Raw genomic sequence first — 13,595 nt, forward strand, 5'->3', positions numbered from 1 at the left:
TCATTTCATTTTTTTTTCGCTGCTTCCGCTATTCGTCCTCCAGTCTTCTATGGGAAAGGCCTAAAAGGGGGGGGAAAAAAATTGGAAACGCAAAATGAGCGCTTCTTCTTGCGCAGTGTGCGTCTGCCCCTCATCAGTTGTTGGTTAAACCCACCTGGAGCTTCGTGATGCACTTTGTGATGTACTTGTTTATGAGTATCCCGATGATGAAAGAAAAGATCATTTGCGTGTAGTAGCCATCAATCAGTAGGCACTTGCCTGATAGAAAAAAGGAGGCAAAAATTGGGGTAAGTAATTCCATGTCTACTGCGTGTATGTGTGTGTGTAGCAAATTGGAGGGGGCACTTCGCAAAGAGTACTGCAGCCCAGACTATGCACAGAGTAAAGGGACATGAACATTTTTTTTTTGAAAAGGTACCTCCGTAGCACACTGTTCTGTCGGTATAATCCAATAGCCACAGAAATATGGTTGACCACTAAAAAGGGGAGTGAAGAAAAAAAAAAAAAAAAATAAAATAAAATAGAGGTGGAGTGGTTGTGGACATGAAAAATGATCCCTCTGAATCGTTCTTTAGAGGAACCGATTATCGGTTTGATGTTTTTTTTTTTTTTTTTTTTTTTTTTTTATCCTCTGCCGTTACAGTGACCCTGGTTGACTCTCCACTCATGCGTTATATTATTTTTGTAGTTTACGTGTGATCCCATATTGTTAACGGTGTTTAGAAAGGTCATGTATGTTCCACCAATTTCGGGGTCTGAAATTATATTCTGGAAGCTCATCTGTTGGGGGGAGGGGGGTACAGGTGTGGGGTCGATAAAACGGGGTAAAGTGAGTATTCGGTGATGTGAGCAGTGATGTGCGCGAAGACATGTTCCGCTTGAATGAATTCCTCACGAAAAGGGTATCCCCCGGGGGGACTTTCTCCCTCCACAGAACAAGACAATTTAGACAGCCCTCTCGTGGAAGGCCCCTTACCGATGACACAGTCATGAGGTCGATACAGAAGTGGTTAAAGACCTGCGCCATGAAAATGTATAGGTAGTACGAATACAAGTAAAACTGCGGAAGCTCGGTCTTGTTCGAATATATATACTCTGTCAAGGGTAACAGCGTGGACAAAATAATGTTAGAAAGGTATCTTAGTAAGTAACCGTAATAATATATATTAAGGGGTTTTATATTTTTGGTGATTTTTCCTATTATGGCTGATGATATGATTGATATAGGAATAAAAAATGGATTAAAAATGGCGAACTCTTCTTTGCTGATTCCCTTCTTCAACATTTTGAAGTTGGTGCCCACCTCCACCGAGGCAAAGGGAAAGCGAATTAGGAGGAATATAAAAATGAAAATTTTCATCGGTGGTAGGAAGATCAGTTGGTACAAGTTTTTATATGTATCCTTTGAGTTTGCAAATTCGTTTAAGCTTTCGTTGTGTTGGAAGTCTTCAATGGGGTGGTGGTTTCCCTTTTTGCGGGGGACACTATATTCTTCCACCACGATATCATTTTTCTCTTTGCCATTATCGTCCATCATTTCTTTTTTAAAACAAGTCAATATAGTAAGCGCGAGAATAAATACACCCCAGAATTTTAAAAAGATATTCATATCGACGAAGGGTTGAAAGGATGGGTATATCATGTCCATGCTTTCGTGCAAATGTCTGTAGTGACTGGACTCGTGAAACATGGAGTGCATGCATTGTATATACTTCCTAAAAATGTAGAAGCAAATGTTCTTGTTGTTTAACGTCAGGAAAGACAACTGAGATACACAGTAGCCTATGTTCTGTCCGAGGATGTTGCAGGTGGAGGCTAGTCTGCGGGGTGGGGGGGAAAAAAAAAAATGAAAAGCGACTAGGCTTTCTCTCTACATAACATGGTCACTCATGAGGCATGTGTCTTTCTCGCATTTTTCATCAGTCTTTGTGCTTTACGCAGAAAGTGGAAGGATAAGGAGTCATTACATATTACACCTTCCTTTTTTGTTCCACTCGTTATGTGCCTCTTTGCCGCTGATGCTCCTTCCCTCTGTGTGTTTTGCGTTTACCCCTTGTTCTCCTCGGATAACATGGTGAGCGCCCAGCCATCGACTGCTATATCTTGGGTAGCCATCAAAAAGAAGAGCCCGAAGAAGAAGGACGTCAGGAGGTACAGATTCGCGATGTTGCCCCTTTCCCCTAGCCAAGCGCTCACATGCCTCCCACAGCAAATCATGGAAAAGCTACAAATTAGCTGCGATAAATGGAGGGAATTAAAAAAAAAATGATGGAAATTGTGCTTCGTTGTTTGGTATATCCTTTACTTGTTCGATGTATGTTTCGTTCGTTGAGCGGCACACGGTCCTCGCTCCGTATGGTCATCCCTGCGTATGCTGTTCTCTCCACGTTGAAATACCTGAAGCGGGATTATCCAACTTTTCCTCCTCCCGATTTTTTTATGGTACACAGAATCGACAAGCGGGGCCCACAGCAGTTTTAGGCTGACAGGGGAATTAAAAAAGTGAGTCGGAAAAATGAACAACAGAAATGTAGAATAAGTATCGGAAGGGAAGCATCGAAGCAGAACCACCCGCACACACACACACGAGCACACAATTTGGGAGGCATACCCAGGTGTAAAATTAAACATTTTGTGTGCTAACCTGAAGGGTATGCTGACTAGGGACAAAATGCTCAACTGGGAGTAGCTCACTTTGTCTTGAATTATTAGTGGGACCACGGACGAGACACCGATTGGGACGCCTTAAAAGGGGGAAGGAAGGGGGGAATATAGGTGTGTGTAGAAATACACATGTGTTGTGAGGCAACCACGTAGTGTAAAACACTCCAGATTAATCATAGGGGTGACGGAGCACTTTTCTCAATTTTTTCCTTTTTCCCGTTTTCCCAATTTTTCCGGTCTTTCTGAATTTTCCCCCCTCACAATTGTGTACACTATATACAGGCGAGGTGGTGCAACACTTAGGTAGTCCCTTTTCCCTGGGGGAAGCACATAATGCATGATTACCTTGTATAGTATATAGCAGTAGTAAAAAAATAATGTTGTAAAAGTCTTGGCCCTTAGTAGGCACCTTGAATTCCCCCTGACTCTTACAGTAGCTTCCTCCATCTTTTACTGCGCCATGTTTTAGTTTCCTCTCTTTTAATATATTCGTGTCAATTTTGTCATGTACAATTTTGGTCATAATGGAAATTGTGTAATTATCTTGGGGTTTACTGTGAGAATATCGTAGGCTTCCCTTTTGCGCGCTCTAAATTTGTGTGTTTGTGTTTTTTTTTCTTATACTGACCGCTTGGGGGAACCTTTTAAAAACTGATTATCCATTGAATCGATTTTTTCTTCCTAAACAATTTTTCTTGTCCCTTAAAGTGGTTTATTTATTTATTTATTTTTTTTTTTGTTTCTTGTTTTTTTTTTTTTTTTCGTCCGCAAGAATGTCAGTTATTTTTTCTTTTTTCCCTCCCTCATTTTGAGTGCCTTTTAAAAAAAAAATAATTTTACACCTAAGAATAAATTGTGCTTTGAGTGCTTTTTTACGTATTTTCCCATGTGCCTTTTTACACGTATTTTTTATGTGTATTTTTTACCTATTTTTTATATACCTTTATGACTATTTTTTATGTGTTTTTTTACATATTTGTTTTGTTTTGTTTTTTTCTCAAGGGAAAAAAACTTAGGAAAACCTTCGAATAAATGAAAAAAGTGTAGGCCATGGGTTGGGGTTAAAAAATAGGTACCTCCACAAACAAGACCCTTTGTAGCTTCGATTGAGTAAAAAAAAAAATGAGTGCTTATTTTTTTTTTTTTACTAACACTTGTGCGTGTTAATATGTGTACATGTTAACGCTTTTAGAAGAATTGTTTTTGTTCTTTGAAGTTTTTCGTGAGAGCCCAGACAGAGGAATCAGCGCGCGGGGCAATGCGAAGGTGTTAATTTGTGCCATGGGCAGAACGTGTACATGTGTACATATATATGTCCATTTATTTATGCGTGCGTGGACACCTGCGGGGCTACTTTTCCGCTTAGACAAGCCAAAGCGGTGGTACACTCGGTGTGGGTGATCACTTTACCAAGGATGTGTGCCATTTGGGAGCTACACATTTATAAGGGAAACCTCCAAGCATGGCCTGCGCTAATGCACAGAGACCCTCTTTTGCCGAAAGAAAAAATGCTCTTTAAAAAGTGGAACAGTTTTAATGGGTAAAAGGAAAAAAAAAAAAAAAAAAATGGGGGAACTGTAAGTTTGAGTTTAATCAAGGGATGTAAAAAAAAAAGAAGGGCTAATTATAATAAAAACATTATTACACGTAAAAAAAGAAGAAAAAAATTAAGCGGGGTAAAATTGGGGTGTGGAATCGCTGGACCGTGGGCTATCATTCTTCTCTATCTGAAGGGGGGGAAAAAAAAGAGGGTGTTATTGGGAGTGGTTTTATAGTAGCGGTTGGGAAGCGATATGTCAAAGCGTTTAGCAGAGTAGCTACGGAGCGGTTAAAAAGGGGGGGCAGAACCCGCCGCACATAGGCATCAACACCTCTTGCTACTTACTCCACATGGACAGATTGTTGTTGTACCCCGTGTAATTGTAGTTGCGGTTGGAGTAGCTGTTCTGCTGCTGGTACTGCGTATTTTGGTAGTAATTCTGCAGGCCGGGTGGTGTCTGAAGACCGTAGTTGAAGCCATTATAGTTGAAGAAGTTATTCGTGTTGTCTCTCGTCTGGTTGTATCCGTTGCTACTACTGTAGTTCCTGCGCACGAGGGGGAGGAAAAGGATAGAAGTGTGTATGAAGGGTGACAAATAAGAATGGGTTATAAAAGCACTGGGGGCGGTAAAAACAGCCCTTTTCATTCTCCCTCCACAGGAGGGCTTATAAAGCCTCCTGCTTGTCTTTATAATGGGCCTCTCTCTTTCTCTTCCTTACAAGTTGCTGGTGTAGTTAAAGTTGTTCTTGGTGTTCCTATTATAATTGTAGTTCAAGCTGTAGTGGTTTAAATTCTTTTCGTTAATATTGTTCCAGTTGTTTCTGTAGGCCGCCACACTGCTGTTGGCATTGGCGGAGGAGACGTTGTTAGTGAGGTAGTTATTGTTTTGTTCCTTCTCCTGGGTCATGTTAAAGCCGGGGGGGATGTTATAATTATTGTTTGAGTTAACATTGTAATAATTGCTATTATGGTACAGTTGTTTGTTTAAAAATTGGTTTTGATTATTTTGGTTGTTTTGTGTTCCACTGTTGAGATTGTTTGTTTCTACTTTTCTCGTGAGGGAGGAAGAGGTGGAGGAGGCCGTGTTTTGTGAGTTGTTTGGGTTGATCTGGTTTTGCGTGTATTGGTTTATGGAGCTGTTATTATTACTGCTTAGTAAGTTTTGCTGGTGCTGTTGTCCTGCATGTTTAGTTTGGCTGTGTTGATTGGACGTATGTTGTTGCTGGGTGCTACTCAAACTTGTACCACTTTTACTTTGCTGTGTTTGATTCTGCTTGAGAGACGAGATGGACTGAGTTTGCAGCTGCATGTCGCTCATGTTTTTACTTATCTGCTGCTTATTCTTTAACTCACTGGTAGCGCTGGTTGTGCATGACATGGTTAGGTTAGGGTTGACGCTACTATTCATGTTAATGTTGTTGAGGGATAGGTTGTTAATTCCGTTGTTGGTGGCTCCGTCCAAGCAAGCGTTAGTGCTACCGTTACTGTTGCTATTGCTGTTGTTGTTATTGTTGGTGTTGCCGTTGCCACTGTTGTTGGTGTTATTATTCACGCTGGGAGAGTTTTGATTGGAGCTGCTTTGGTTTTCATGCGACAGATTCTGCTGCTGCTGGAGTGAACCAGATATGGAGACGTCGCCAGAATTACTCAAATTATCATCGTCCAAGTTATTCAGTTGATTCTTCTTTACACCGACGTTCATGTAGTTGACGTAGTTATTCATGTGCATGTTATTATTGTGTGCATATAAATTGTTCTCATCAAAATTATCATAGTTGATGTTGTAATTAAAGTTATTGTTGTGCATGCTGTTATTTTTTGTGTAATGGTTGTTGATGAGTCCATACTGCGGGACTAAGGTTTGTGTGGAGTAGCCATTGTAGTGCATATTATTGTATGGGTAGGAGAGGTTGGTGAATGAGTAATTAAATTGGTTGGCCAATCCTGGGGGTGAGTTGTACGAAGTGTACATGTTATTGTTACTCAGGTTGTTCATGCCCATATTCATTAAACTGATGTTGCTAACATCTGTGTTGGTATTCTTGTTGGACATGGTGGTGGTGGTGGTGCCTGTATTGCTGCCTCCGATATTTGCGCTTGTGGTAGAGCTAGCAAAGTTGTTGTTAACACCGTTTACACCATTTCCACTGGTATAGGTGCCAGTGTTTCCGTTGCTGTTTGCGCCCGCAGTTCCAACGCCGCTGTGCAGAAACTTTTGTGAAATTTGATTCAGCTGTATTGAACCAGAGTCATCCCCGTCGTTGTCGTAGTTCTTGCTCTTCAGTGCGTTCTGCACGTACTTGCTGCTCTTTCCACTCATTAGGGCAGAGGAGGAGTTATCTTGTGAGCCGTTCGTTCTAGGCGATTGGTTCATGAACACGGATGAGGAACTGTTCAACAAGTGTTTCGCATTCTGGTTTCCACTGCTAACGTTGACATTACCACTATTGTTATGTATATGGTGGTGATGGTTGTTTGACGATGAAGATGACACCCCTGCTGTGGCTGCCGCTACGGCAGAAGAGGACGATGATGCTGTTGTTGTCATTTTGGGTATGTATAAATTCTGCGATTTAGAGTGCACATGAGGGGCATGCTTACTGTTGGAAGATGAAAATATTGATTTGTGTTTGTTTTCATTAAGCATGTCGTTGTTATCTTCTCTTTTGTGGTTTCTGCTTTTAAAATCAAAGTGTTTAAATTCTCTTTCCTTTGATCCTCTAAAATCGTTATTGTTATGATCGTAGTCTCTGTTGTCGCTTTCCTTGTGATGCACGGCAGAGGAGCGGTTGTGATTTCCACTACCTACGTGATCGTTATTCATGCCCATGGAAGCCGCATCAATACCGTAATTCTTCCTGAGGTTATTTTTTTTTCTGTTTTCAGTGTGCACCATTTTGTTTGTACTATTGTTATTATTTCCTTCGTTGTTGTAATTGCTTCCCCGCGTGTTGTAGCTACTAACGCCGTGGCTGTAGTTGGTGCTTCCTTGCTGGTGGAAGCCATCGCCATGGGTGCCAAAACGACCGCTGGCATCGGCATACACACCGCTATTTCCGCTACCATTGTTACCGCCGTAGTTATTCCTCATGTGCTCCAATTTGCTATCTGGCATGACATCAATATTTTCGATTTGATCACCAGTGATATTTATACTCCCGAAGAAAATTTTTTTGTTCATAGTATTCTTCCCCATAAGTGCCAAATTGGGCATGTATATAGGAATGCTTGTTTTTTCCTTTCCGTAGTATCCCTCCGATTGTGTGAAATCATCTGACATGAGTTTGTCCGCACTATATGCTAAGTTCAGGGTGCTATTATTGTTACTGCTCAGTTTGCTACCCTTACCTCTTTTCATGTCGAGGGTTTGGGAACCTGATGATGTTTTCACTCTTGTGGAAATGGTACTATCATTCATGGGGGAGGAGAGTACATCTTGATCATTTCTTTTCTTCTTTTTCTTTTTCTTATCATCAGTGTCTAGTTTCGTTTCGCTGATTTTTTTGGCACTACTGATTTCTTTCTTGCTTACGTTATTGCTTTCGTTTGCGTATTTTTCCTTTTCCATTTTGTTATGTTGATCTGCAAATGATTGTGCTTTGTTCGCGTCTACCTCAACGAATGACAACTTGTTTTTACTTCTGATGTTAGGCATGGATTCATTTTTTTCATCCTTGCCGTAACTTAACTGGGCACCTTTAGCATTGTATGGTTCTTCTCCATCAAGGTCATCTTCACCTTTGGAGCAAACTTTGCTCAAATGGTCGTTACTTTTGTAGCCTGCGTTATTGATGCTACTTAGGTTGGTATCCTTTGCACTGCTGCCAGATGCATACACATTATTAGAAATGCTTTCCATTTCCTTTTCTTTATCCTTATCTTTTCCCTTTCCTTTTTTCTTCTGCTTTTCAGGTTTGCCACTCTGATCGGCTGCCTTTTTGCTGACCTGCTGCGAGGCCGATTCTGGCTTCAATTCTTTGGAACTGGTGCGGGCACTTTTCTTCGTGCCGGAAGGATCCACCTTGTCACCAACATCCTGAGAATTCGTGGCATTGTTACTGCTGGTGGTAAGAGTACCTTTGGTGATAACTGATAACCACGATTTTTCTGGCTGATTATTTTTAATTGGTATTAATTGACATTTGTTTTTTTTCTTTTCTTTTTTTTCTTCCTCTACAAAAGAACTATCATTTGATGCATTTTGCGCACTGATCGTTCCGGTTCGTTTCACTTCCGCGTTTTTCGCTTCTTCTAATGATGATGATGCTAATGTGGATTGCTTCATTTTGCTGTTAACAACAGATGCGTAAGAAGTGCTGGCCGTTGCCTTATCATTGCCCGTCTTTTTAGCATTTTCAGTCGCTACCTTTTTCTTAACATTTTGGTCGTTTCCGTTGTTTACACTTATACCACTCGACTGGTCATTATTGTTGCCCGTATCGTAGGATAGTTTTTCTCCACTGTAAGGATCATACTCGTAATCCTGATCTATGCTGTTATTCTTACTAGTGTTTATCTTTGATTTCAAACTGTTTTTGTTCAAATAGGGTGTTTGTTTCATTCCCCCTTTTGTATATGCGTTAAAATAATTATTATTTCCTGCACCGTTGTACACACCTGTGGCTTTATTACTAAATGGTGGAAACCGCTGCTTGTCGGTTCTTTGGATTTGTGAATCATTTAGCGGCTTGCCACTATATTTATTGTAGTTCTTATTAAAATATTTATCATTGTAGTTGAAGTTACTATACCTGCTGACACTGGTGGTCATCGTGGTTGTTCCGAGACCGTTCGTGCTTACATTGGCGGGGTGTTGGTTACCACTTCCACTGTTCATAGTGGTTGTGCCTGTGTGTGTAGAGGGGATGTTTGCTCCTTTCCCTTTAGAATCCTTTTTAATACTGTACTCATCACTGGATTTGTATCCTGCGCCCGTTGCCATGGATGCTGCTGTGGGTGGTGCTCTGCCATCTTCCAACTTGGCGTATTTTTTTTTATCAAACTGACTGTAATGACTATTAATATTGTGGTTACTGGAGCTGGTACTGCCAACGTTATTGTAACCGCTTTTGTTACCCTTTTTGTTCGAGTTATCATCTCTACCTTTTGCAAAATATTCTTCATTCAACAAACCGTCTAGTTCTTTAATTGCATTTTTTTTTCTCCTATTTGTGTCTCTTTCTTCTATTGAATTATTATTCATGAAATCATCATCGTAACTTTCATTTAAGCCTTTTTTCCTTTCTTCTTCTGATTTTAACGTTCCTTTCTTTTTGCTACCGGCCTTGGAGTTTTTCTCGGCATCGCGATTTGCTCCTTCACCTGCTCCTCTGCCTGCCGCATCGGTCGCAGCAGTGGCTGCTGTCGCGGATATCGCTGCCGACGCTGCTACTGCTGATAACGATTTTATATTCACAAGTTTCCTTGTACTTTTGTCCATATCTTGCTTTTCCTTCGAGCCTCGCTCCTCAGGAATCTTTTTATTAATATCATGTAGTGTTGACGAGTTCTCATATTTTGCACGGTTGCTTACAAAGTGCGTTACTTTATGGTTACTCGAAGTGAAGGGCTTATTACTATATTGGCCAACTGCAAAGGAGGAACCTGTGATAGTGGTTTTATTTTTCCGAGGATCCTTTTCCTTTAATCTTAATCCTTTGGAAAATATTTTGCCAAGTTGTTTATTATCTTTTCTCCCGGAAATTCCCTGCAAGGAATTATGTTTTTTGCTATTCTTTTCGGTTGGTTTCTTATTTTTTTTACTTTTGACTGTTTCCCAAAGCCCTTCGTCATTTTCTTCCCTGGACTCCATAATGTTACATAGTTCCTGCTGAATTGTCTCTATGTCAAATTTGTACAAACTAATAAAGTTGTACACATCCTCCTTATTATACCCATAATAGTCTAGAATGGGGGAAATTATATCAATTAATTTTTCTGTCCTGGGGGAGTAACAAGATTTTTCTTCTATCTTTTTTTTGGAGAGTGAACTCCATTTACTTTTGCTTAAATTTTTTATAGTTAGAACCATTGTTTCGTTGGTAGATGATTTTTCCATTATTCTAATTGGTTAATATATTGCATATTCTGTTTTTTATTTTTTTTTTTTATTTTGTTCTGTTTTATTTCTTTTCTTCCCTTTCCTATTTTGTATGTGTGTTATATAAATGTAATAGCGAGTGTAAGGTACAACTCTTAACACGAGATTGGGAATATACGTCCTTTATATAAGTATATAATCACTTCTGTGTGTGCATATACTTATATATTCACTTATTCATTCCACTGGGGGAGGCGGTAACATATATGTTACATTACGTGAAGGCAATTTTCTTTGCAAAAATGATTCACTCGTATCGATGTATATATATATGTGTGTGTATACAGAGCGAGGGGTACAAAACATTTACATGCAAGATATGCTTTGTAGCTTCTCCGTACTTCCATACGTTCTGTGAATACTTCTGCATAGGCCTCTATTTTGTTTTACAATTATTCAAAATAGAGCTATATATATATATACTTAGATGAATTAGGATTACAACATGAAGCGACGCTGGGGAGTATGGGATACCACGAAGGTGAAACAGGAAACTTAAATGTAAAAAAAAAAAAAAAAAAAAAAAAAAAAAAAAACTGCTTAAGCGTGATGGGATATATAGGGGTGAAATAAATGTCACTAATTATAAGCCGTGTTGGGCTCTCTCACTTGTCGTTAAATCTAAACACTCGCATATGTATGTACATGTGCTCACGTTTTGTTCCAACTGAATTTTTTTGTGAATTCACATTAACACGTCATTTACGTGAACTGTTAATTGTTACTACATGTATACATTTGCACATGTATTGTATATTGCGTAAGAACATATACATGCGCAGGTGTAACGTGCGTACGTAATGACTATAATTCTTCTTCCCTCTTAGCTGTTCCACTTGAGGAAATGGGAACATAGAACAATGTACATAGCACAAAGGTTAGAAGGTTTAAATTCTTTCACAGATGGTGAGTATACCAAAGCAGTAGATTTTGCAGTGGTTTTAACTTTCAATTTTAAAAGTAAAACTTTACAGGAAAAAAAGGGGGGGGAGGCACATTCACAACATATAACATATATTTATATACGTATATATTCATATATAATTATATGTACAAAATTGTGCATATATTTACATATATCATGATATATGTTTTTGGCTTGCTTGCGCATATATGTTTAAATAAATGAACATGTAGCACACGAAGCAGTGAAACTACCGATTTATTGTATACTATATAAAATTGAATTAAAATATAATCCAATTTGTTATAATATATAAACAAGGGCTAAAAAAAAAAAAAAACAGAAGGCTGTTATACACGTATGGTATAATATTTGTGTACATAAATTGACTCTTTTGTGAACATCTTCAAAAAGATACAACTTAATTGGAGTAAACAGCGAGAAAAAGCTTGCGTATTATGTATACATGTACTCAATATACGTGAACGTACGTGGCGTAACATCACATAAATACTTGCGTAAAAAGTATATATATATATATAATGTGTACACGCTTATATATATACGCATTTATGTTATACATTTAAATACATTCGAATCATGGTCCAGGTTTACGTCAGCAAATCAAGAAGCTCAATTGTATATGACACTACACCGCAATTCTTGTAAACAGAAATGTAAAGATATTGCTTTTTTCCCTTTGGTAAAAAAAATGTTAATATATAACGCGCAAGGTTATATGAGAGAATGCTTGCCGCAAACATGCATATACGTAAGAATATGAGTATACGTACATATACATATATATACATATACGCATAACTTATGCATCCATATATGCCATGCTTTTGCGTATATTATACATAAACAAAAATTTACAGTTTCAAAAAAAGTTATGTCGTGTTATGTAGCGCTGTAAAATGAAAATAATTATAAAAAATAGCATATATATATATACGTCTGTATATATATATTCATATAAGTGGATTAAAGAAGTATATATTCATAATGTACAATTTGATAAAAGCTCTTTTCTTTTTTTGGTTAAATCCATGCTGATTTTTTTTTCTTTTAAACATATTCATACGTATACTGTATGCTGTATTGTATATATATTTTTTTTTTCTTTTATTTCTCATTCGTACAATTTTATGCTTCATTTTTTTCAATTAACATTTGCCGTACTTTTTTGTACGCCAGAACTTAAATTAACGAGGGCTTGTTTTGTGCATGAATGAATATGAAAGCTTTTGGATGGACGAATTTTTTCGGGGGCCATAAAACCTATACATATATGTACGTACCGCATATATATGTATTGCCTGTGCTATATGCGTATCCTATAATGCAGTATTATATATATATATATATATACTGATATATATATATTTCTGCATAATATTGTTGTTATATACAAGCCGCGTATGTAATTTTTGTGCCTGCTGGCCATACATATGTACAACATATAATACTTAACGGCGCGCGCGTACAAATAGGCCAACAAAACCAGAGTATATAAATATTACGCACAAGTATATATGTTATGTTTTACCATGGACGGGTAACGCATTTCTGAAAAGGCTTTGTGCTTGCATATTTATTGAAGGACAGCATGACTCACTTTTATTCTTCCCTTTTTGGGGTTTATGTAAAATCATACGGAATATTTTTCATTCGTAAAATTATATACAAAGCCAAAAAAATACATAAAATTGACATATAGCTGTCCCTTTTTCTCTAGGGATTGCATATAATGTAAAAAAAAAAAATACAAGTGGTCGGTAGTGGCATATGTATGGATTTTTTCATTTTTCCCCTAAAAAAAAGGTTTTGCTGTGAACGTGGTAAATTTTAACGGGTGGTAACTTCGTTTAGTCGTTTTGCTTGGTTTTAATAGTTTTCTTTTGCTTAGTCTTTTACGCGGTTTTAGGTGTTCTGCGTAGCTTAAATAGTTTTATTTGCTTAATCTTTTACGTAGTTCAGTTGTTTTCTTATGTTTTGCATCTTTTTTTCATTCGGTTATACCCTTTTTATTTCTTGCTTAAATAACCATGCAAAATAATGCGCAATTTATGTTTTGGTTTTAGGGATTCTTTTTTATCTCTCTTTGCGCATGGGCATTTTTGAGTTTTTTTCTTTTTTGTGTGCTGTCTACCAATAATTTTAGTGTCCCAATGTTAAAGAAAAAAAGGTTTCCTTGGTAAAGTATTCACTGGGACACGTTTCATACATGACAATTTAACATTACATTTTATTGTTCCAAGCATTTTTTTATTATACACCATGGGACAAAAACAGAAGATAATAACAAGAAATTTGTACGGATGTATGCATATTTGCATACACTTACGAACGTACCATTCTTATTTCGTAAAAGCGGTTCATAT

At 38.0% G+C, this 13,595-nt stretch overlaps 2 protein-coding genes across 2 annotated transcripts; both read right to left on the bottom strand.

Moving 5' to 3' along the window:
• Positions 1–3,187, bottom strand: AK88_03784 (uncharacterized protein; the record flags this gene model as incomplete). Its single annotated transcript, XM_012481394.1, has 9 exons — positions 1–60; positions 155–258; positions 419–476; positions 694–780; positions 977–1,820; positions 2,051–2,235; positions 2,398–2,482; positions 2,645–2,744; positions 3,010–3,187. 9 exons carry the CDS (start codon positions 3,185–3,187, stop codon positions 1–3), a joined length of 1,701 nt encoding a protein of 566 aa, XP_012336817.1.
• Positions 3,188–4,377: 1,190 nt separating this feature from the next.
• Positions 4,378–10,262, bottom strand: AK88_03785 (uncharacterized protein; the record flags this gene model as incomplete). The annotated part of the gene is made up of 3 exons (XM_012481395.1): positions 4,378–4,391; positions 4,550–4,749; positions 4,924–10,262. 3 exons carry the CDS (start codon positions 10,260–10,262, stop codon positions 4,378–4,380), a joined length of 5,553 nt encoding a protein of 1,850 aa, XP_012336818.1.
• Between the last annotated feature and the right edge of the window lie 3,333 nt (positions 10,263–13,595).

This window comes from Plasmodium fragile, assembly GCF_000956335.1.
Source record: "Plasmodium fragile strain nilgiri unplaced genomic scaffold supercont1.46, whole genome shotgun sequence".
Lineage (NCBI taxonomy): Eukaryota > Apicomplexa > Aconoidasida > Haemosporida > Plasmodiidae > Plasmodium > Plasmodium fragile.